The following is a 25,963-nucleotide window of genomic DNA, read 5'->3' as shown; positions in this document are numbered from 1 at the left end:
CAAATGGCACATGAATCTGGTGGGGTTCATCTGCGTGCGTCCGTGTGTGCATGTGTGCGCGTGTGCTTACGCACTTGTGTGTGCAAATGCTTAATTATGGATGCAGATTATTCACAGTTCAGTCATTTCCATGATCAATCATTCAAACAGCTTTTCTGGGTAAGATGACCATCTCACACCCCTCCTACAAAACCCAGCATGTTGAAATGCTGACTGCACCCCACACACACACCTAAATTTAACTTTTGTTTTTTAGAATTAGCACACTGTCAGAATTTATCAAGTACTACTTATGTAAAACTGTTCTTGGAGTAATTTTGTAGTAATTAAGTATATAAGAGTAATTAAGGATTTCTCTGAATCTAATCATCAATCCCTAGCACTATGTAAACATTAATAGCATCATAGCTGGAACGGAAAATTATTCCTGATTATGACTGCTGATGACAACATCGAGATAACATGAAGTGTACTCGCTGGCTCATTTCTTTTGTGACGATGTCACAACTTTCTCAGTGAAGTCTATTCTGCTCTTGATTTACAATCACTTATATTTATCTTCCTCAGAGTTCAAGAAGTTGTGACACAGGCTTAAGTTCTAAGCAATACAATTTCTAGACTTGCTACTTTGTTATTTCACAACCTCACATATGCAGTTGTGACTAAACTTCCTGTGGAGGGGAGTATGTTTATTGTCTTTAAAATATCCCTATACAAATATAACCTTTAAAGATTTAACACTATAAATCCCCAGCAATGAGGTCAGTTGTGGCTACAACCCATAGGCCTCTTCCCGGAAGGTACCGGAAGGTACCATTGCACAATCAATGGGAGTAAGCAGCCAATAGAGGAAGCCGTTAGTTAAACTTGTACCTGCCACCTCACTGCCATTTAAATATCAATGCTCTGAGACTTCTGTAGTTTGAAAGATGTTTTGGCTCTTTGGTAGGACAAGCCACGCACAATGTGTTTTGTTCTTGGAGGCCTGTTGGTGGCTGGAAACCCTTTGTTTCCGGTGCAGTCAATTTGAACTGGGCTGACAAGCTTACAGCTCCATACTGAGGTAGGAAAATGCCACCATTGTCTGGGAGCTGACTGGCCTGCTTTTTCGGGGCCTGCAGACAGGGCACGCTTTAAATCATGAGAAAGACAGCTTAGGAACCACAGGAGCCGTGACCAACAGGGAAGGCTCCCACTTCCTGCTGCTGCTGTGCTGCTATCAAACGGCCCGGGCTGAGGAGGCAGCTCCATGGTGTTTTCCTAATGAAATCTAATAACTGGACCATGGATGACAGAAATCTTTGTGTTGGCCACTGGAGACTCCAGAGGGGTGAAAACAAGAGCTAGCAGAGGAAAGTACAGAAACCTAAGAGAATGGATGAGAAGGGCAGAAAATGCAGCAGAACGCTCAGAAAGAGGCCTCTGAACACTTCCACTGCTTTCTAAGAGGCGGTATGCATGAATCTGCGAGGCACGTAGTACTAGTCCCATTTTGCAAATCAGAAAACCATTCCAGAGAACGTCTGGCAGACCCTGCAGTGTGCCTATCCAGTAAACATTATTAACAGAACTCCAGTTTTGTTCAGCATGGCAATGCACTAAAACATCCATCTCCCCCACACCCCTTGCCACGTGACTAAGCTTCTCCACCCTCCTCTCTGCCTGAAACTGGGGCAAGATGTGTAGAATGTCAGCCTTCATACTGTGACCAGGAGGATGGAAACTGTCTGTTAAAGAGGACAAAGCAGGAAGATGAGAGGAGGCTTAGACACCACAGACTGTGGAACTGCTTCTCCTCCCCACACGTCTTGTTCCAGAAGAGTAAACCCATACTCTGGTGTTGCTGCTACAACATGATAAATAAATCCTAAAAAGTCTTGTGCCCTGCACAAATGTGCATCACCAACAACAGGATCTTTGGGGAAACTATTATGATTGGGAGACCACTCAAAATTTATGAAACCTTCTAATTACAGCAGTAACAAAAATATTCAAGGGGGAATGTGGGCGGTCAGGGCAGCTAGTTCAGTGTGGCTGTAGGCTGCTGTGTGGTCATTAAAAATGCACCAAAAAATCAACTAGAAACATTGGCTTGCAGGTGCTGAGACAACAGGTGACAGTAGAGCCCAGCACACGGGAGGGAGTGTGATCTGCCATTAGCTGAGGGCCATGCCAGGCTGGCTGTGCACCTCTCTGGAGAGAGAGCTGCTGGGGTTGTGCTTATTTCAAATTTTACTGAGATAGAGCTGAAAGGGCTCCTGCCTGTGAAGCAGGTAGGCGGAAGGCTTTTGTAATTCTTCTCTTGCTATTCTCTTGCTATTTTGTCTAGGAACAAATATAATTCCACATTATCCTGACATAGTTCTCCTATTTACCAGTTGTATCTGAGTGAAATGAACTCTTTAAGTCACTGTTGTTTGGTTGTTCTATACATGCAGCCCAATATAATCCCAACAGTTACAGCTTAATGTTCCTACCTCTCTCATCCCATTCTCCATACGGCGCTCTACTTGGCTCTCCTAAAATACAGGACTGACTTCTTTATTCTGTAGCATTACACTTAGCATGGCACAAAATCCTTTACAGGCTTGCCTTGCTAGTTCTCTAGTCATTGCCTCCTCCATTCCATGGTTTAACCTAAGCACTCCAGCCACACGCAAACTCCCTTTGGCTCTTCCTACTATGCACACACCATGCTGTCTGCTTCCCCTCTCCCTGGAATGCCCTTCCCCACTTGGCCTGCCCAACGAGCACTGGAAGCCCTATTCAAGCATCGCCTCTAAGAAGTCTTTTCTGACACCTTCCTCTGAATAAATCAGGTGACTTTTACACCGACTACTGCACGGATCACATTGCATTGATTAAATGGCATTCATGTTTGCCTGGCACATAGTGGGTGACCAAGAAAAACTTGCTGAACTGAACTTGGCCTCTCCTTGACAGGCTCAGCAGTGGGAAGGTTGTGAAAATGCTGTTCTAGGAATTCCCATGGCATGCTAATACCCCACAGTGAATAGGGCATTTAAAAAGAAATTATCCATCAGTACCATAAAAAATATACAAATATCAACTCTTGGGCAACTAATCCAGGCAAAATTCTGAAGCTTACGTGGGCAAGGGAATTGTCCTAAGGAGAAAGAAAAGACCAAAGAACAAGCTTACATGATTGGAAAGAGTGCCTTCATGTTTACATCTACAATAAAGGACTAAAATATACTCAGAAGTTGCCTTGGAGATGTCACCCAAACAGAGACCCGTAAATGCTGTCAACATTCAGACATTAGAAGAAACAATACTTTATCCCCCTTACTAATGAAGGCAACATGAAACAATGAGGTAGATGCAGAATCAACAAAACTGAGCTCTGGTCCTGGGTCATTCACTAGACGAGCAAACTTGAAAAGGCGGTGCTATTAATCTTTTCAAAGTATGCCTTTTACAAAATGCCTCTTAATAAAAATATCCAAAGAGTACACAGTGTCTAGGCTCAGTATCAACTAGTATGGCACAATTAACAAAACTCAACAAACCTCATCTTCTTCATCTGTAAGACCAAAGCCCCTCTGAGTTCTAATTTTTAGAGGCTTTCAGTAATGCAATAGCATCTACATACAGGCATCTAAATTTCCCCATGGAAAAATACAAATACATATTTACTTTGGTGTGCCTTTAACTTAGAAACATGTTGTTGATTAAAGATGTGGCTTGAAATGTAGACCTCTTGTTAAAGGTGCCTGTGTAGTTTGCCAAGGTAGCGATGCCTAGACATTTTATATTCTTATATGTCTCAGTTCCCATCTCTAAAAATACAGTGATGACATTTATCCCTGACCTCTACCTACTGCAGGGAGTACAGAGGAGATGGGGGTGACGACGCTCATTAAAGTCATGAACTTCTTGAGAGAGAGAACAAACACCACCGTAGCTATAGTGTTAGCAGCCTTGGCACTGCTTGAGGCTTTCAAAATTGAATTTTATTAGGAGACGAAGTTCCCTGTTACCAGAATGCTGTATAACTCCATCCAGCAAACTCGTCCAACAAAAGCCGAAAGGCATGACGAATAAATGCAACTCATTAAGGTCTTGTCTCACTCCCAGCATTGTATCACCCACTTGAAAAACTGTGGATGAATTTTGTCCTGATTCTAAAGAGTAGTTGATGAGAAGTGCAGGTGGCTACAAAGTTGCAGAAAAACATTTTCAGAAAAATGCTTGTAGCAGGGAGGAAGGTTGCATCTGGATTCCTGTCCTCTAATTCCTAGCGGTGGCCCAGTGGCTGACACATGGGCATTCCCTTTGTGCCCTCATCACAGTCCCCTCACCCCCTTGCCCATCTTTCCGGGAAAGTCATGATTTTCCAATTTGCCAAACTGTATCTTGAATTTATTTTTAGGGCTGATGTTGGCAGTTTCTCACTAGCTATGGGAATTTTTAACAATTAAAATATGAAAGTTAAAAGAACCCTAACAACTTCAAGTTGACAACGTATTCATTATTTAACTAAAAAAAGGAAATACAGGAGAAGAGTATTTTGCCAAGAGGTAGGGCAAAACGATACGGCAGATCCCATTTTCTGTATCCTCTTGTTTTATTATTCATTTGCTGAATGAGAGAGTATCAATCACTTATTCAGTAAATATTTACTAAATTCCTACCTTGCACCAAGTACTATCTTTGCCCAGAGCTACAGACATCATCCCTATTCTCAGAGAGTCTCATAAAAAAAAAAAAAAGAAGGGAGTAGAAGGAAAAGCATTAAATTAATTAAGCTCCTACTCTGTGCCAGGTGCTTTTCTTGTCAAATCCTCCCTACAATTGATGAGAGAGGATCGATAAAACTCTCCCCATCTAACAAACGTGAACTGAGGCTCAATAATTTGCCCACAGTCACTCAGTTCAGAGTAGACTAGTATTTGCATTCAAATTGGTCCAAAAACCCTTTTAAAAATTTCTTTAGAAGGCGGCAAAAAGAAGAAATCGCCTGTTTTCCTACCACCCTGATACAAAACCATCAATATTTTAGAGAGTCCCCTTCCAATTTTTTTCCTACACGTAGGTTAATTTTTAAATTTTTAAAAATGTGTTTCACAGTTGCAATCAAAGTGTGTTATACTGCATTTCACTGGAACTGTGACACCATGGACTGTGCAATGCTCCATTATTCTGTACCGTACCAGAAAGAAAAATCACTGCCAATTATACGATGCCGATGCCACTGACTGTGAGATATGTCCAGATTTCAGCGATGCTAAAATGTGAAGGTAAAAAATGTGTGACTCAGAATCAACGACCCCCTCGGCATTCCACGTAGCCCACTCTCGCGCTGTGAGTCTCCTGCCTGGAGGGGTGAGGATGGCTTCACAGCTCAGAGGCCCCGCGTCTCCTCCAGCAGACGAGCTCCTTGACGGGGCTGGCAGGCCCTGCTCGGAAGGGAGAGGGCTCTATTTGTCTTTCTTATACGTGCCTTGCTGTGTGCATCGTGAGGACTCAAGAAACATTCCTTGGTTGAATAAATACATAACTAAAGCTTGAGAAGAAATTTATAGACAGAAGGTAAAAATTATCACAGGCCTAAAGAAGGGTAAAAATCCAAGTTTTGTCGGGAAACAGGGGATTTGTGTGGCTACACTGGGGACATGGGAGAGGAAATGGATGGGACACTGAGCTAGAGAAAGTAGCCCTGGCTTTTTAAGGTCTTTTCCTTCCTACAGCCACCCGCTGTTGTTATGTTGCCTCCGCTTTGCTGTTCAGGCCTTTGTTTTGATGTTCTTCGCCAAGCCTAGCTCCATAGCTCTGCTTGGTTCTGCCATCTTAGGAAATTATGAACACTTATTCACACTCCGGTTGAATATTAATTTAGATTTGTTTGGGGACACCACCCACTGATTTCAAGTAATAACTCATATAGAGAAAATTCAGGAATTGGGAAGAGGCAGATGGAGGACGGTCATATTTTTCAGAAGTTCAAACACTTAGCCTAACTAGACAGCATCCAACAGAAGGTCTGGCTGCCCCAGGAAGTAAAAGGCTATGACAGTTGAGTCTATATGATTTGCCAATTCAACCGTCCATGGATGTTCACTAAGATATTATATGCCTGAATGGGCAAAATGGATTTAAATAAAGAAAATACATTAAGCCACACTTAGTTCTCCGTGCATGTTCCCCATTAAACACAAGATCTGTACATTTTGGAAACCACTGTGATCTCTCTCGCTTTCCTCCTCCCCTTTTCTTCCTCCATTCACCCAACGAGCGTCTGTGTGTCTTTACTACATGTGAAGAACTCTGTGAAGTTCCCTACAAGATATGACAATGGGTCAGGAAATTCTAACCTCAGAAAGAAGCTTACACATTAATAGCCAAGGTACGTTTTCCTCACAGATAAGTAAATCACACGGTAGAGTGAGCGTAGGTACTATGAGAGAGACACAGGTGGTATGTTATCTAAGCTTAGAGCTAGGAGTGATTATGTCAGCTGGGGGATCAGGAAAGGCTTCAGGGAGGAGGTGTCATTTCCTCTGGGCCTTGAACAATGGAGAGGATGCGGGCATATGGGACTGAGGGCAAAGACCTATGAGATAAGAGGCATGCCTGGGCATAGGACTCCTGTCTTGTCTTTTTACATGGGCTGTTGACTGTTTAGGAACAAAATGCTGTTGCTAGGTTTTAGAGCACCAGTCAATGAATGGATCATTGCCTTGAGCTGACCAGTTTGGGGTGTCATAAGTCATACCATCTTAGGACCAACGCCAGGAAAAGACTATAGGACTTCATGCTTATTAAGTGTGAAATTTTAGAGGAAAGTAATAAAAGCTAAGTCTAGTGTACAACAGAACATGTGACATCGACAACTGGTAACTAAGACACTTGATTAAAAGCAACAGCACAACGTCAGTTCTCAAAACTCAAAGGATTGCCAGCTCCACGCTTACCATGGACATGGATACCATTTGGTTGAAAAGAAGAGTTTGTTTCTGCTTGGTAGGACTTCAGGTGAGAGCCTGAAGGCTGCTGGGTATGGGGAGGCTGTGTCCTCTGCAGTATTGAAGAAGGAGCTGGGACTCTCCGGGGGCTGATGTGGTGAGGAGATGGAGCAGGAGGTGCAAACCTGAGAAAATAATTATGAAAGGAAACATAAGGGACGTAAAACAGCAGGAACCAAGACAAACTCTCCAAAGCCAAATTCTAACTTCCCATTCTGGCTGTCCAAGAGTGTGACAACCAGCCCTTTAAAAAACCTTCAAGACTTTTCTCTCTGCTTATTAACCACTGAATTCTCAAATGAGAATCTGAGGGAATAAAAGAGACCAACAAAGGGAAAACCTAGTCATAGTTTGGATTTGTCAAGATTCTTAAACTGCATTACAAATACACAGGGTTTGGTGAAATTCAAAGCACATCTTTTGCCAAGCCCTGTTTCTGCTAATTTTTAAACTCTATTTGCATTTTAGGGGAAATTTGATCCGTTTGTTTCTGAATCATTTACACTTAGCTCATAAACATTTTGTTTTGTAAGACATATCTGAGGTCCAAGAAGTGTTGCTGTAAGTCTTTATTATGAACCTCTCGAATCCTGTTCTCTTTAAGCAACACATTTTCTTTTGCCAAGAATAAATTAACTTAAACCTCAAAGGTCAAGTGTGGTTTGAAACCCAGAACCCAAGAGATCTGTGTGGGTTCTGTGCTTGGCAAAGAACATTCCTGAGGGTGTAACACGAACACCATGTAGGACATCTTTTATAGTCACATGTGCCAATCACAATAAGACCATTGGTAGTTTCTGAGGGTGGACATAGTGGTGTTTAAATAACGTGACATTGTCAAGTAACCTGGGATATAAAATAGACGATTATACATTGATCTTCCAATTGTAAGGGAAAATTGGCAGGATCTGACTTACTAGGCTTAAAACACCAATTTATGCTTTCTGTCATTGACGGGAAGATGTACTTGTGAGAACAACGTTAAAGCTGGCAATGTCCACAGATTATCAAAACGATCCTTGATGCCAGTTCAGTAGAGGACAGGCGCAAATATAGCAGAGAAAGGGGCAGGGACTCGACATGTCAACACAGTGAAATGAAGCAGCAAAATAACTTTGAGGAAAACTACAGTAGCAATGAATTGTTTAGTTCTCCCAAAAGTCCCATTAAGCTGAAAAGTTTTAATCAGCTGTTTCTTGTACTGTGAAGAAAGGATTTGTTTTGCACTAATATGTACAGGTCATTCTACAATCTGCTTACATTGTGTATTTCATAGGAATCAATAACTTCACTTTGCTGGGCTTTGGTGTAGGGCCATAGATGATAAAAAGGGAAGATGAACCAGTCAAGGTTATCAAGTAATTAGAAACGTTCTGAACTAGAATATTTATTAAGGCAGAGCCTCTATTAATACATTTGTATTGCAGCACTAAGAAAGCATGGGACAAAATCTCGTGTTCTTTGGCTTTTCGCTTATGAGGTGTGGTGAGGCTACAAAAGAAGGTGACATAAGAACCAAGAAGGGAGGATTTAAACTTGTTAGCCTCAAAGAAGTCAGGGGAGCTTAAGCAAACCAGCTGGGTTAGGATGCCTGCTTAATCGATCATGTACATTTTCATTTTGCTGAAAGAGAATAGGAACTCAGTGTCCTGGGCCGGGCAAATATATGTTTTCCAAGCATATCATCTTAATCAGAATTATCCTGAAAAGATGTGTCGAATGGCCTTGAGAGAAAACACAGCAAATGAATCCTAGCACTGCCCTGAAGACAGCTAGTAAAATTCACATGCCAGGGTTCATCATATGGAGGCCATTTTCTGGAACAGCATGTGTCCTTAGCATGTCTCACAAGTCACTCTGAGGTTGTGCGAGATGGATGAGGAATTACCTTACCACCCAGTCCCAGGATCCCCTGGTCCCTAAAGATCCCTAGGGACAAAAAGAGGGAGGGTGTGTATTGCAAGGGAACTTATGTCACTATTAAACAACTGTCCCTGATATCTCCATTTTATATTTTGGGCAAAGGAGCAAGATCCTTTGATTGGCTCCCTAATTCTATCTCATCATTTATTCATGCAAGTTCCAAACCCCGGCCACACTGTCTTGGCTACCAAATATTACTCAGGAAAATAAAAATATTAGGTAAAGAAAAAACTATGTTGGGCAGACACCAAAGTTTTAGCACTGCTATCTCAGAGGCCTGGAGAGATGAAATATCATGCCTTCAACTGAATTTACATTTACCATTTTGCCAGTTCAGACTGGGTTTTCCTCTATGTTCTTCAAATAAATGAGGTTATATGGTATAAAGTTAATACAATTTCAAAAATAATGTCACTTAAAGTATTAATAAAAATTTTAAACTATTCTAAGTGAAATAAATGTATACCTAAAGTAGGATTTGATTTGGAAAGGAAAGAATTAGTACAAAAATTTTAACTTTTACATGTACAGAATGAAATGTGACAAGATGTGACCATGATTATTTAGACTAGGCACAAAAAAATAAGTAAGAATTAATCGCTCAAAAGCCCAGCAGAAGAACTGAGTGTATAAATAAGATCGATTTGCAAATACAGCAGATAAAAATCAATTTTGTTACTGCCTAAAAACACTATCTAGTATTTTATTGAAAAATCTCTCACAATGTCTCTATTAATTTAAATTTAATTTGTATAAACTTGGTTACTTGTTAACCAGTTCATAGTAGAGTAGAAATAGTAAATTAAAATCAGGGGCAAGGAAAAAGGAGAGGCATGAAGGTGAACAAGAGTCCCGCCTGTCAGAGGCAAGGCCCCTGGGCATGTCCAAAAACAATTACTGACAACTCATAGCAAGAGAGATGCCAGAAAAGGGATTTAAAAAGCCAAAAGAACTCAAGAAATGGAGTAGTTTGAGGCCCTTTCATGCAAAAGCAAACAATAAACAAACAGAAAACATGCATACTTAAACAGAAGTTCACTAAGCAAAACATAAACTGTTCTTACTGCTGTTAAAGGTACTCAGACTCCTATTTTCTATGTGTCACACCTATCTTCCAACCTAGTTTCTTCAACATACACACACAAATCAAAATGAATATGCTCTGAATGTTCTACCCCAAAAAAGTTAAGTGAAATATAAAATTTTTTTAAATCAAAAGAAGGTGAATTACATATTTTTTTTTATGTTAACCTAAAAAATTTCAACACTGAGGATCAATTGTAGTTATTTACCATTTGTACCCTATGGAATACCTCATTCCCTAATTACATCAGGCCAAGATGACATCACTCTCATTCCTGCTGAGTTACAGCGTGTCCAAGAGCAAGAAGAGAGACTTTCTGAAATCTTTTCAGGTCTAATCCTGTCCCCCACCTGCTGAACTGCAGTGGACATTTCAGAGATTTCACTGGACATAGTTTACTAGTCTCATCTTTGGCCTCTTATACTTCTTTGAAACAATAGATGATTGCTCTGTAAATAGGTAGTAACAGACTGGGGAAAAAAAAATCACTGCTTACCGGAAACAGATTGCACAAAAGCAAACCAGAGAACTGAGTCAACCATTTCCACTCATGTGGTGGAGGAGTTTGTATAACCTTAGCATAAGCAATGGTTTGCCAAGAAAAAAAGAAGGGTGAGGAACAGGTTTGAAAACCCCATAAAAAAATCCTCTGGGGGAGGAGGAACATAGAAAAGGTTTCTGCAAATCCACCTTAGAGGATGTCTGATTATTTGGGGTTACTTACTTGGCCACACTTCTTCCCTTCTGCACCCTCCTCCTTCTCGGCCTTCCTGGCCCCCACCCTCTGTTCTCATGGAGCTCCCCGCCTCTGCAGTGAACCAGGCCAGCAGCACTCAGTCTTAGACTATTTCGCAGAGCAGTAGGTCCCAATGTAGACACGACTGTTGAGGTTCACATGCAGAGAAAGTGGGAATGGCAGGAGAAGTAGATGGGTAAAGTGGAAGACAGGCCAGAAGTCACACCCCCCTAGGCTTGGATCCTGGCTACATCCCTCACTAGCTGGGTTATCTTGAGTAAATTCCCTAATTTTTCCCAGCGTTGAGTTCAAGTGTAACATAAAGATAACCTCGACCAGGTGCAGTAGCTCATGCCTGTAATCCCAGCACTTTAAGGGGATGAGACAGGATTGTTTGAGCCCAGGAATTTGAGATCAGCCTGGGCAACACAGCAAGACGCTGTCTCTACAAAAAAATTCAAAAACTAGCTGTGTGCAGTGGCACCTCCTATAGTCCCAGCTACTTGAGAGGCTGAGGCAGGTAGATCACTGGAGCCCAAGAGTTCTAGGTTGCAGTGAGCTATGATCGTGCCACTGCACTCCAGCCTGGGTGACAGAGTGAGACTTTGTCTCAACTAACTAAACAAACAAATAAACAAATAAAATCTCAACTCTTATTGAGGACTGTAAATTCTGAGATAACATTTATTTGTTCATTCAAGAGATATTTACTGAGCACTAACCAAGTATGGGGCACTGTTCTAAGCACTAGGTATAGGGCCACAAAGAACACACCTCTGTTTTGTGGACTTATTAGTGAGGGGAGGCAGGAGTGAATAAATTTAAGTAAGCAAACTATGTATTGGGCTAGAAGAAATGAGTGCTATGGAGAAATATAAAGCATGAGAAGTCAAGAGTGGGGTGCATTACAAACAATCTTAAAATGGGAAGTTGGGGATATCAAAGTACTTAAGACAATGAATGTCTGATGGCTTTTGGGTGATCAATACATGTTTATGAAGTGACTGGTCTAAATAGAATGTACATTTAAGGCATCCCTGACACTAACATGTACCCCAGTGTTTGAGAGCTGTAAAAGACTGTGGCTTCAGCACTGTATCTATCAGAGCACCGGTAGAATTATTAAGAAAAATCTCAGGACTCTTTCCTCCATATTCAGATATGGAAACCAAGGCTCAAAGAAAGTGAAGCATTAACTCATCTGGCTAATTTTCTAATTCTAGGAGCAGTTAGTCTTGATTTTGTGTAAGGGTCTCATTTCTTGGTAGTGGGTTTCCCAGCCGAGTATCTCAAGTTCATGATTTCATACAACCGTACAGTGTTCTAGCTGGAAGGGGCAACAGAGCATCACTTATTTGGATGAGAAAAAAAAGAAGTCAGAGAGCTGAAATGATTTGCCCAAAGTCAGAAAGCTGGTTCTCCAGGTTCCACTGTATCCCAGGAAGTTAGGAAATCCCTCTCTAGTGGAGATGCAAAGCAAGCTAGAGGGGTGAGGTGACAGGAGTGAAAGAGGACTCCCGAGGGCATCTGAGATTTGCATCTTTATCAGGGCTGCTGGAAGGGCTATCAGCAACCTACTACCTTTAAAAAAATCTGGCAATGCAAGTGCTGTTCAATTCGCTTTGGTGATCAGGTTGGACAAGACCAAGACTCAAAAATGACTGCCTTGCTCCACTGAGCATGACCCAATGAGGGCTGTGCAGTTGGCTGTAGGAGAAATGATCACCAAGGCTTTTTAAAGGAGACTCTTGTATATATCAAAATGAGTAAGTGTTTGTGGGAAATAGGAGGGACAGAGTGTTCTGGACGAAAGTTTCTCCACTTGGGTATAGGGAGCAAGTTGTAAGTCAAGAAAACAAAGTAATCAATGCCCAAGGCAGAGAAGTGTATTTTTTTTTTCTGGTAAATGCTGAAATAGCGCCCAGGACATTGCAATATTTCTCCCCTGTGGAAATGAAACGGGAGGAGGGGGGAACATCTAGGGTATGTCAGAGTTCTTCACGTACAAGCTGGCGCATACCATTACTCTTTCAGTCCCCTGTCTGTAAGTCCAAAGCATTTCTATGTCAGCTTATAAACTTATTTCTTTACAAAAATTTGCTAATAGAATGTGTTGCAAGTCAAACATGTGTCATAAATATTTCCTACTTTTCTTCATTTGTGCCATATTTGCAAGCAGTTCTCGCCAACAATGTGGGACTGTGTGTTTTAGCACTGCTTTGGGGGTTAACACTTTGAAAAGAAGGAATTTATGTGTTTACATGATCAAATAGATTAGATGTTGGTATGTGTTTTGGATAGTTCCCCCCACCTCTTCCACAGTGGCCATACACCTCCTGAAGAAGGAAGGATGCATCAGAACAGCTTGCTTCATTGTATTCACACAAAAAATATTATTGATTTGCTGCCAGGGAGTAGAAATAATGGATACAAACTAGTCTACGATGGATTTGGGGAGGTATTTTTTATTTCCCCAAAGAATTGCAGGGTATCATCTGTGGTGGTTTTAAAATTCATCGGTGAAAACTAATCAATGAAAAATGGCTTTAGCAGTTGGCCCACTGCAGAGGGAGGAAAAAAGGAATCCTTTTCAAAACCTGAAAAGAAAAGCACAGTTTTAAGGATTTCACATCTGATTTAACATCGAAAAAAGCCCCCCAATGATAATACCCCACTTTGTATAGCCAGCCAGCGCTCCATTTTAGCAGACTTTAGCGGTCTTTATAACGATTTATGAATCACTTCATGAATTCCTGGCTGACTCATCTGGGTGACTATAGTATCTACTTATACTTCCCTTCTGTCTCACAAAAGAGACACTTGGACTCAGTTCAATCCAGATTTGTCCCCAAATGAATCACAGCACGTTACTGGGGGAACTGCAAATTGAATTCGGCTTCTGAGACAATCAAGACCAGCTTTCAGTAATGAAGAAATGGCCGCTGGGAAGTGTGGGTAATTGCAATGCTGTCCATCTGGGCAGGACCAAAGCAGGCCCAGAGCTGTATGTCCATCTGAGGACTCTGTCCCCAAAGAGTCAAAGAGCGGAAGCCATGCCCGAGAAGGGCTTAGTGTTTCTGTCTCCTTACAAAAGGCTGGGTCAATATTAACTGTAAATAATTCATCAGGTTGGACAAGACCAAGACTCAAAAATGACTGCCTTGCTCCACTGAGCATGACCCAATGAGGGCTGTGCAGTTGGCTGTAGGAGAAATGATCACCAAGGCTTTTTAAAGGAGACTCTTGTATATATCAAAATGAGTAAGTGTTTGTGGGAAATAGGAGGGACAGAGTGTTCTGGACGAAAGTTTCTCCACTTGGGTATAGGGAGCAAGTTGTAAGTCAAGAAAACAAAGTAATCAATGCCCAAGGCAGAGAAGTGTATTTTTTTTTTTTCTGGTAAATGCTGAAATAGCGCCCAGGACATTGCAATATTTCTCCCCTGTGGAAATGAAACGGGAGGAGGGGGGAACATCTAGGGTATGTCAGAGAAATGAATTATGCAGGACCAAGAACAGGAGTTTTCTGGAATAACTTGACTGCAGAATTGGCTTTGACTCAGTTGTTTGTCTATTTCAGAATCTGACATGATGGGGAGAGAGAGAAAAGAAAAGTCTGATTCTGCCAAATTTTCTTTTTAAAAAAGCACCAACCAGAAGAAAACGTATCCAGAGTGGTCCTGGACATTTGATGTAAAAAAAAATATCTGCTATGAGAAAAAAAAATCTGCAATGATATCACCCCTTGGGCTGCTCACAGTAGGTCAGAGCAAGGGGATTAACTCATGGTCCTGCAGCAAAGGGAACAATCTTTCTCTTGTTCAGCATGGTGTCAGACACAGTGTTCAATCTGCTTTGTAATAATAGAATGCATTAGATGAAAGAAAAACATTCAGAAGTGAATGTAATGAGAATGCCAGATGAGAAATGAGAAAAAAAAATAAGTGTTTTCTTTGTCTAAACAGGAGAAAGGGAGGCATAGGCACATCAAAAATGGACTATCCCATACCTTTCTCATGGTTTAAAAATTCAAATATGTCTCTTGAAGACACCAGAAGAACTCTGAGAACCAAGTTCAAATGCAGTACTCCTGCCAAGTATGGCCAGGTGCCTTTGGAAGCCACTGCCAAACAAGATTTCAAAAGCCAATATAATCCATACATTTGAAAAGAAACTAGCTTGGTGGTGGTTCAGGCAGTAATAACATGTCCTGTTTATATGTGCATTTTTTTTTTCATCTACAGGATGTCAGGTTACTATTGTAGTAACTACAAAGGAATTTTCTGCACCTTCTCTTGAAGGTAAGACTCAACACTTGACTATAGAAATCAATTGAAGGAAACAGCATATATTTTAAGATTCACAGTTGGAGAAGGGCTCTTGGCTCTTATAGATAGAATGAGCATAAATCCTCAAATGTTTGCTACTATTCTGTATCTCCAGCACCTTATCCAGTATTATGCAAAAATAACTATTTAACAAATATTGGCCATTGCTGTTGAAGAACTACTACTCTGTTGAACACGCTGAGGTTCCGTACACTGGTTCTGTAGACTTGGATCCCAGCTTGGTGCCAATTCTTGTGCCCAGGTAGATATTACATTTACCCAATTAGTACAAATGTCCAGGTGGACATTATATTTGCACCCTTTGTAGTTCTCAAGGGAGAATATTTATTCCAGAGTATGAGCCCAGTCATTTATTCTTAGAAGAAGGACTGTAATAGTGCAAGGGAAGCTTAGCATAGCTATTATAGCTCCATCTTTCTTCTGTCCTGCAGTAATATCCTTTAGGTTAAAAGCTTCTGCTTAGTTCCGCACATAGGCTAGAAGAAAGGTGACAATCATCTGTCCCTTTTCCAAAATTAACTCCCGAGGAGATAAGGAAGGTATACACACAAGTAACAATGCTATGTTAAAAGATTTTTAGGGATATCCTGAACTTTGTCCTCCAAACTTAACTGACCAAGAGCAGAGAAGTTTTACACATTCCTTGGATCCTTGATAACACCCAAATGTCTGCACTCCTCGGGTACCTCTTGCAATCCACCTCCCTGCCTTCCTCTTCCCTTAAGATAAAAGGAACCTAAAGTTCATACTAACTTAGATGGTTCTTTAGGACATTAGTCCGCCATCTTCTTGCTTTGATGGCTCTCAGAATAAAAAAGTTGCTTTCCTTCCTCAACACCTTGCCTCTCAACTTAGTGACTGTCTTGCGGTGAGTGGTATGAGCTTGAGCTCGGTTACAGGATGACTAAAACAGAAAATCTTTTCTCCTTGGAACTAAACAGAAAAGCTACCACAGACTATTTCTCAGAAAAGGACACAAAAAGACTCATCCAAAGAACTATGTCTGTTGGTTTTGGCTCACCTCAACAGTCTCCTGACCACAGATAAACAGTCTTTCACCTGTAAAATGATAGTCTCTTAGCAGCTAAGTCTCCCAACTGCCCCTACTTCTAAGGGGAAAAGACGATGATGATTTCTAGATCATGCGGTTAAAACAGTAAGTAGAGGCTTCCCTTTGAAGAGCCTGTTGTATGGCAGGGAGGAGGCACTTTGGAATAAGTGGATGTCTTGACTTGGGTTAGAAAGACTTGTGGGCTTTCATTTTGGGAATTCTGGCTCCATATGACTTGCTGTTTCAGAGATAACATATGACAAGAGCACACTGACACATGTGAGTACTACCATGGCGTAGTGTGACCTCCGTTGTTGCTTCATGCTAATGCATGAAGCATGTAGAGGTTGCAAGAAAAAAAAAGGCCACCTCTATTTCACCCAAGCCTTCCTTGTTACTGTCATGACTCACTTTCCTGACTGAAAATCCAAGGGGACTAAGAAAACATCATCTTGGGCTTAATATGAGGTGGATTTGTTTGGAATGTGGGAACAAAATAAAGATGGTTGATTTGGCATTCAGAGGCCAAATGACTTCCCTGGCAATTAAAAAAACAGTTCCTTTTACAGGCGTCCTAATAGTTGGTTTTTCATGTGTGCTTGTAATTAATCTAGAATGAAGAACCAGTGCCTTTCAAAATAAAAAATAAATATTGTGAATAATCTGATATGAACAAATACTGGAATCAGGAGTGGAGCTGTTTTCTTGGGGGAGTGCCCGCTCATGTAACGTCTCCTACATTCCCATGAACTGACCCAGAGGAGAGTGTGGAGGTGGAAGAACAACGATCACATACTCAGGGTCACTTTCCCCAGAAATAATAAAGGGATCATAGCAGTGTTCCTCCCTTCCATTCACATTCATTCATTCATTCCACAAAATTCCTTAAGTTCCCTTATAAGCACTGAGGGGTAAGGGTTATGGACAAGGTAGTGATGAACCTGACATAGTCTCTGCGCAGGGAGTTTCCACTGTAGTGGAATGTGAGCAGATCAGTAAACAAAGCTTAATTTCAGAGAGTGATATGCCGATGGAGAAAAATAAAGCAGAGTTAGGGAGTAAAGTGATGCTGAAGAAGGAAAGTTTTAGATAAATGTGGTTAAGAAAGGCCTCTTTCTGAAGGGGTAATATTTCAGCAGACACCAGAAATGAAAGCACAAGTCATGTGAAGTTCTGGTGAAAGTACCTTTCAGATTTCTGGAACAATAAGTGCAAAGGCCCTTAGTTAAGATTACTTGGCATTTTCTAGAAACAGGAAGAAGGCCAGTATGCCTGGAGCAGATTAAACAAGGGTACAATGGTAGGTTAATTTGGCTGAGGCCAGACCATAGATGGCCAAGTCCACTACAAAACGGAGTTTGGATTTTATTCCAAGTATGATAGGAGGGGAGGTGTGAGCAGGAAAGAGATGATCCACTTGCATTGCAAAGGGTAGCTCCTGTGGTGTGGAGTGAAGGCTGTGTGCGCGCTGGTGGGGGAGGGTGGAAGACCGTGGGTAGGAAAGACGAAGAGTGGAGAGAACAGTTAGGAGGCTGTTATGTTTGAGATGGGAGGGGCTGGTGGCTAGAACTGGGATGGAGTCCATTAGGCTTGAAGTGCATTTTTAAGGCAGCACGAACAGACAGATGAATTAAATGTGAGAGTGTTTGGGCAAAGGGAGGAGTCAAGGGTAACTCCTGGGCTTTTTAGTTTTTTAACAGTAAATTGAAGATAGCCATGTAGATTAAATTCTTCATTTTCCTCCAGTATCAAGAAACATTTACATCCTGAGAGTGTGGTAAAGAGAGAAAACAAAAAAGGAAAAATTAAAAAAATATAAAAAAAAAATAAGAAACATACTAGACTCTGAATATTATGTTCACAAAAGTTTTACAGGCCATATGGACATTTAAATTGGAGATAGATCAGAAAAGCCTAGGGAAGCCAGTTCAGCAATGTCTTTTTGTTGTTGTTTTATTTTATTTTTCCCATGAAGCCATTCACAATCACTAGGCCAAAAAGAAGAAAGTAACCAATATCATCGATTTCCTTGTAAGCGTATGTGTGCCTCCTGGAGTACATCAGGGGGTTGTGTTTAAGGAGATATTAGTCAGGTGATGATCTCCTGAAAAGAAAGTTCATTCCAAAGGCCAATGACCCCACTGATGTTGGCTACAGAGGATGGAGCATGGCTGTGGTCATGGACCCTCAACAGTTAAGAAGTACAAAGACTGGTGGGCCACTCTGCCATAGAATAAACATTGAGAAGTACCAGGAAGTTTCCACAGATTTAAAGAAAACAAAACAGGAAAAGGCCACCAGCCTTTTCCAATCTAAGACCCAAAGCTCTAATCTCGCTTTCAAGGCTCGGATGTGGGAATTTTCCGTCTCTGTAGTGTTCACAGCATTGACATCAGGAACAACTTTTATCACATTCAGTGTGTGTGTGTGTGTGTGTGTGTGTGTGTGTGTGTGTGTGTGTGTGTTGGTGTAGAGAGTGGATTTTGGATCCCACCTCTCCTAGTTTTGAATGTCTGTGGAAGTCACCTTTCTGGAAAGAAATTGATCCTCTCATGGGATGCTAAATGAGGATAACAGCTTGACTTCTGAATAGAAAGTGCTGTAGACCAAAGAGAGAGAATGACACTCATGGTCACCTGACACTGTTGGGCACCACAGTGACAGACTCTACCAGAGGATGACATGGACACCAACATGCAGGCTGATAAAAATGGCCATTTGAGGCTTGTATTTGTGTTTTGACTATGGCTTTTCTCAATCATTCCAATGATCAAGACTGAAAAGCTTTATTTATTGCCTGAGTTTATTTACCGTCTTCTAAGTTAGGTATGTTTCTATACTCATGAGACAGGGTCTGTGACACACATTAAGGAGCCCTCAGAGTGGTGCTCACTGGGTAAATGCAACTGGCTGTGGGTAACTCTTAGTCATATCCAAGTCCTTTCTGGTATCACAGAGACAAGTGAGGTCAAGTTGTTGCTGATATTAGAATTCAAATTACTAGATGTTTGTCCCTCCATCTCTAACATGGTAGTAATTTTTATTTTTGGCACTCAGTGACTCTTCAAAGCCTTGGTAGGTCATAAATATAACACACATGCTTGGTATTGCAAGGGACAAAAGTGTCTTTACGAACTGTATTAACAAGCAAAAGTGCCCTTATTGGCCAAATATACAAATTCTTGTCCTCAAGATACAGCCTCAACTCCTTAACGTGGCTAATGAGGTTACTCCTTCATTTACACAGTAAGCTCCATCCTTGCTAGCTCTATTTCCTCTTAGCTTTTGCATTAATATACAACCCTTGTTGCACACACCATTGTTACCTGTAGACCTTAAGATTTCAGGGAGATATTTCTTCCTTTAGTCCTTCCTCCCCATTTTGGGTTATGTGCTCTTTCTGTATGCCTCCTTCATAATGCTCTGAATTATGGGTGCCTATTGACTTGGGTGTCCTGAAAGGGCAGGACTCTTTCTAAGTCTTACTTAGTGTCCAGCATATTGCCTGGTACACAAATACCAGCTAAGTGAAAGAATCAATGCACAAATAAACCCCTGATGCTTGGATATATTTTCATAAGCTTTAATATTGCATATGCTGTTCATGATTATTGCATATATACTAGATTAAGAAGAGAGAGGAAAGATTGTGTGTGTATGTGTGTGTGTGTGTGTGTAAGGCTGTGAAAAAACTGAGTGGGTGAAGATACCAATGTCCCTGATTGCTCAGAAAGACCTGGGAAGGAAAGAAGAGTTAAGCAGCAGGCCTAGTTTTGAGCTGTTCAGATGCTTCCTATAGAGAGAAGAGAGAATGGTGAGTATCCAGCCTCCAGTATTCAAGACCACAAGAAAGCAATGCAGGGAACCAGCAATGGATGATGGCAAGGGACTCCTTGCACATCCATGTGCATGCATGGATGTATGTGTCAGAGGAACTGTTAACATGTATTATATCAAATATACAGGTTACACAAGATGGTGGGAACCTTGAGAAGTAGGGTCATTGCCTTTCTGACCAATAAATCAAGGGGACCATTGCTTTGTGGGAAACTCCCACCTGGACAGTGGGAGTTGACAATGGCCTCCTGTTTCCTAGGCATTCCCCTCATGGGCCTCTTCCCTTGTCAAATCTTCCTCAGCACCCACCACTGTACTACTCAGTACAAGGCACTGTAGAGGTTATCAGGAAACTTAAGGTCCCTGCCCTCCAAAAGCTAATAATCTAGGTAGCGTGGTAACATCTGGTAAATGGTCAATACATGAGACAGACAATAAGAACCAATGGATTCATCAGGGAGACTTAATCCTGTGAGTTGTGAGAGGCAGAGGCGGCTTCCTGGGTTAAGATTAAGCTGAGCTCCAAAGGCTGGTAACATTTGATCCAGGATGAAGGGAAGTCTTTAGATAGAGATAAAGCCTGAATTGCGATGCAGAAGCAAGCGAACTAAGTCAGAAGTCACCGAACAGACTGGTTTGACTAGAACTAAAGAACCGTACAGAACTGCAAAGCCATTAAATCAAAAATGGCTGCTGCTGCTGGCCCCTTGGCATCCAGGCAAGCAATACTACATTCCCAGTGATAGAACAGACAATGATATCTGTGAAAGTTAGTCCTGTTTACTGAAAGGCATAGAAAGACCACACATGTATGAAAATGTCTGGAATTTTAGCAATGCCACATCTAAATAATACATTATGAGTGAAAAACGGGCTTTTTCAATACTCTATAGGGACTCAAGAAATTGGCATTCCTTATTTGGTAAAGATACTCTGACTGCTTTCTAAAAACCATTATTTCTAACATTTTCTGCTATTGATTCATGTACTAGATTGCATACTCCCTGATGACACTACATCCTTTCTTTTTGTGACATTATGAAATATATCTTTGGTCTTCCTCCCTATTCCCCACATACAATGCCTAAAATCCTTGGTATCTTCAGAAGTGATGTGTCTTTTTGTAAGCTAATGAGCTGATTAATGGCTGGCAGCCTCTAGGTAGCTTCAGGATGGAGGCTGTTCACCTGGAAACACCCAGGCAGGATTAGAGGATTGGGACTTTCAGCTCTATCCCCAACCTCCCAGAGGAGAGGGCTGAAGATTAAGCCGGTCACCAATGGCCAATGATATAATCAATCATGTGTATTTAATGAAGCCCCCATAAAAACCCAAAAGGACTGGGTTCAGAGAGCTTTCAAATAGTAGAATACATGGAGGTTCCTGGAGGGTGGTGAACCCAGAGAGGGCATAGAAGTTCTACGCCCCTTCCCACATGCCTTGCCACATGCCTGTTCATCTCTTTATCTCTCTCCTTTGTAATACACCTTATAATAAACCGGTAAATAGAGGTTAGTGTTTCTGAGTTCTCTGAGTTGCCCTAGCAAATTAATCAAACCCAAGAAGCGGGCTGTGGGAACCCCAATTTATAGCCAGTTGGTTAGATGTACAGGCAAAATAACCTGGGCTTGAGATTGACATTGGAAGTGGGGGACAGTCTTGGAGATTGAGTCCTCAACCTGTGTGATATGACACTATTTCCAAGTAGATAATGTCAGAATAGACTTGAATTAGAGGATACCCAGTGTCCACTGCAGAATGGATTTTTTGCTTGATGGGTGGGGGAAAAACGCCCAGATATCGGGTCACAGAAGTGTTCTATGTTGATTGTTGGTGAGAGAACAGAAAAAACATTGTGTTTTTTTCCCCTACATTCACACTTTCTTTTTAGTCTTTTCTGGTTCAGAAGTGGGGCTTATAGGAAGCCCTTTTATAAACATCTTCACTGAGGTCAATCCACAAGTCTCCTTAAGCTCTGTCCCTTGCAGGACAGAGCACACCATGTTTAGAATGAAGAGGGGCAGCTGACATTCTTTTGCACAAGATGTGCAACACTAACCCTGCAGGTTTACTCTTGAGACTGTAAGACTTCTCCATTTCAAAAAGGAACCCCCATCAATATTTTTGTTTTCTCTGGTCTAACAGGCTCACTATGAAATCCAGTGAACTAACATTTCCGAAGACACGGAGTTCCTCTCATGGGAAGCCACTGTCATAAACACACAAAGTACCACTGGCTCGTTCAATGTGACCATAATAGTACTTCCCATAATAAGTTTAAATCAACATTAGGTGATGTGGTGTGGTACTGCTTAAATCACTGAAATGATGTGTCATTCAGATAATATTTCAAAATAAAAATGGAACCATGTCAAATTGAGAGAACTTGCATTTATTTTATTTTATGATGGAAGGATCAAAGAACCTGATGCTAACTGGTTAGATGTGGTAGACCTTTCCTGACTTCTGACAGTGACTCAGCCCATTTTTTTAAACAAGTTAAAGCTAAGTAAATGATGAATCAATGCCCACAAAGCAGGAAAAGATGCCAGTTTCCCACTAAAAATCGCAAAGTGTGATAAACCTATTTCCGTTAAGAAAACTGCTGGAGTTTTTACTGGGGGATTTCCTAGGCAAACAGAAGCAAAGATACATAAACCAAAAGCGGAAGGTAAGCACATTTCCTCTGAGTGTTTTTATGCTGGACACTAATGCAAACCCAGGGAATAATTCAGGGCTGTTTCATGTCATCCTCCTCTCCAGACCTGGTGGGAAGAGAGAACCTACCACACTCGCGCTTGCCCAGGGCTGGTCGGCGGCGCGGGGAAGGAGCGCACATCCTGGGGGGAGAACGCAGCAGCGAGGCAAAACCGCAACGGTGCACATGTCCAGTTCAGCCACCCACCCACGTAAAGGACCGTCTCCTTCCTCTCCATTTCCCCTTCCACAGTTATTTACACTATCAACCACTGTGATCATTTAACAACATCCTCTGGCTTCTAAATGCAATCACTCAGCTAGGCCAAGGTCGCCTGTCTATTAGTATCCTCAGCTGCTGAAGGCCCGCCTCCCGCCACATAACTTGCTAGGCGCTTCACCTTCTTTGGGCCTTTGAGGTACACACTAATTCTCCATGAGGTACACACTAAGGCTCAAAAAAGCTGAGGAATACCGTATCACCTATGTGGTATTCCTGCCAAAAATGTTTACAATGCATCTGTTTAGGAGAAAACAATATGACAAATCCAAACCATGGAACATTCTCTAAAATAAATGTCCCAAGTTCTTCAAAAACTGTCAGTATCCTGGAAAACAATAATCATCACCATCATCATCATCATAAAAAGCTGGGGAACTTCATTAGATTCAAGCAGACAAAAAAAGAAATGAAAATTAAATGTACTGTGTGATCCTTATTAGGTCCCTGAATCATAAAAAGGAAATGAAAGAAAGAAAAAATTCCAGCTATCAAGGGCATTATTCAGAAAATTGGGGAAATTTGAATATTGATTGACTCTTAGATAACAGTACTATCTTACTGTTAAATTTTCTGGGTGTGATTATGACATTGGGTTTATTTAAGAGACTGTCCTTCTTGGGAGATCTCTACTGAAGTAATCAGGGCTAGAGCTCAATGATGTCTGCAGCTATTTCTCAAGTGGTTCAGAAACAAAACGCAAGCAAGCTGGCAAACAAAGACTCTCCCAAGTCAGTGAGAAAGAAAGAGAGAGAAGGAAAGAGGGAGAGGGGGAGAGGGGGAGAGGGAGAGTGCCCACGCACGCAAAATACTGACAATGGGTGAATACAGGTGCAGGGTTTATGGGTATTCATTGTACTATTCTAGAAACTTTTTATATGTTTACAAACTTTCAAAAGAGAGAAATTAAAAAATTTTGAAATAAAATGTTAAACAAACAAACCTCAAGCAACAGGATTAGCTAAGGAACTTGCCGACAGCCATAAAGTTAGCAACTGTCAGAACTGGGATGCAAACATCAGGTGTCTGGGTTGTGGTGGTTGTTTTTGACTCCAATAATGTTTAAGCTATTTGTCTACATGTATTCCTTTAAAGGCTGTGTACAAAAAAGAAACACAATGATTGCTCTTATGTTTCTGTTCAGGACTGTTGTGACTACTGGCAAGGAGAGGCCATGAAGAAGGGAGGTTCCCGTTGAGTGTTTTGAGCTTCACCACCTTGTGTGGTTTGATTATCAGCAGGGCAGAGTGAGATGAGATGATGAAAAGCCCACAGCTAATATTCCTTAAAACTCAACTGAAAACTATATAAAATGCTAAAAAAAAACTGATCCTCTCAACATTTAGGACTATATCAGGTAAGTGGAAGAGCAGATTTCCTATCTTAGTGGATGATTACTATTTGCACGGCTTTGCTGACAGATCCTATGGGAGGAGGCTAATGATTTGTTTATACTTTACCATGTACATAGAACTGTTAAAACAAATCTGATATCTTCTGATTCATATTTCTAATTGCCTAGACATATCCACATGGATTTTCTATAACCACCTAAAACTTGAACTCCTGAAGTCAATTTATCATTCCCTCTTCCTCCCTTTCCCCTCCACTCAACACCTTTTCACCTCCACACTATCACACTCTACTTGCATTTTCAATTTCTGTTAATGACACACGTTTCTATCTTGGTGTCTAGGTATGAAACTCAAGAATGAATTTTGGCCCTTTCTCTTTACTTTACATATATAGTAATAATGTGGTGATTCTGCCTCCTAAATAATAGCTCTTGAATAAAAATTCCCCATTCTTACTGGGTTGTCTTACTGCAAGTAGTCATGTAGCTCACAAGGACTCCTGCAACAGCCTCCTCGTTTCTTCTTATTCCAGGTTCAATTACTCTATCATCTTGCACCTAAATTCTTTCTCTATGTTATGTCAATCTGATTGTGTCTCTCTCCTAATAAAGAGCCCATAATGGTTCTTTATTTCTAGTAGGACAAGGGGCAAATGCCTTAAACTTATGGTTCCACATAAGCAAGCCTGCTAGTATCTAATTTCATCACCCAGGTGGCCCCTGGATGCTGCCATCCTGACCCACTGAGGCCTCCCTTGATGTCTGTCCTCTCCCTTCTCACAACTGCATATGTTCTTCTTGCTGTCTGGGATACTGTTCCCCATTTATCCATCTAGAAAGGCCCTAGTCTTCTTTCAATGCCTGTATCACTGTGTCTTTCTTTCTCTTCCACCCTGAGGCAGAGTCAGGGACATTCTCTTTAGGACCCTGTGGCATCTCTATTACATCATTTATCCAAATAGCCTTATTATACTTTGTTTATGTGTCTATCCTTACCTATAAGGGTAGGAAAATGTTTCAATAATCTTCCCATCCCCAGCACCTGACACAATTTCCAATATATAGCAGGTACTCAAGAGATGTTCATTAAACAAAAGAATATTAATAAATAGGGAGCAAGGCGTAAACCATAAAATATTTGGTTTATCAGACTCAAAAATACCTATTAACAAATTCATAGACCAGGCCCAAAATAATGGAACCACAGATTGCTGGTAAAATCCAAGATTAAAAACTTTTATTCCTGCTGCCTATTCAACCCAGTATTTTGTTCACCAAATGCCTACTACTCCACAATTGCCCAGAGATCTCCACAAGAACCTTTTTCCCCTGTGGATGTCTGGGAGTAACCCCTAGCTAGGCCAACTCAAGCCAGGTGACAAGTGGAAAGAGGTGACAAGAGGTGTGGGCATGATCTCCACATCGCTGGAGGAGACCTGGGCAGTTCCCAGAGAGGGACTGATGTGTCCAACCACCTTCCAAAGCTACTTGCACTGATGCAGCCACACAATTGCCATGGAGCAGGAGAAGTGCACTTAAAGCCTACTCCCCCAAAGGGCTTTGTGGTCCACAACAGCACACACGATATCAGGGAGCAGAGTATGAGAAAGGCCCCAAAGGCCTCTGGAGCCAACAGAGAAGCCGGAAGTAAAAATACCATGAAGTTC

The 25,963-nt window shown here is 41.4% G+C and overlaps 1 protein-coding gene across 1 annotated transcript in view; it reads right to left on the bottom strand.

Moving 5' to 3' along the window:
• The window catches only part of GLIS3 (GLIS family zinc finger 3), a 423,786-nt gene that overhangs the window by 18,081 nt on the left and 379,742 nt on the right, over positions 1–25,963 (bottom strand). Inside the window, 1 exon segment of the mRNA XM_045563912.1 lies at positions 6,936–7,111. Coding sequence (XP_045419868.1) covers positions 6,936–7,111 — 176 coding nt within the window.

Source organism: Lemur catta, chromosome 10 (genome assembly GCF_020740605.2).
Source record: "Lemur catta isolate mLemCat1 chromosome 10, mLemCat1.pri, whole genome shotgun sequence".
NCBI lineage: Eukaryota > Metazoa > Chordata > Mammalia > Primates > Lemuridae > Lemur > Lemur catta.
The sequence above is the reverse complement of the archived record's forward strand: the minus strand, read 5'-3'. Positions and strand labels throughout refer to the sequence as shown.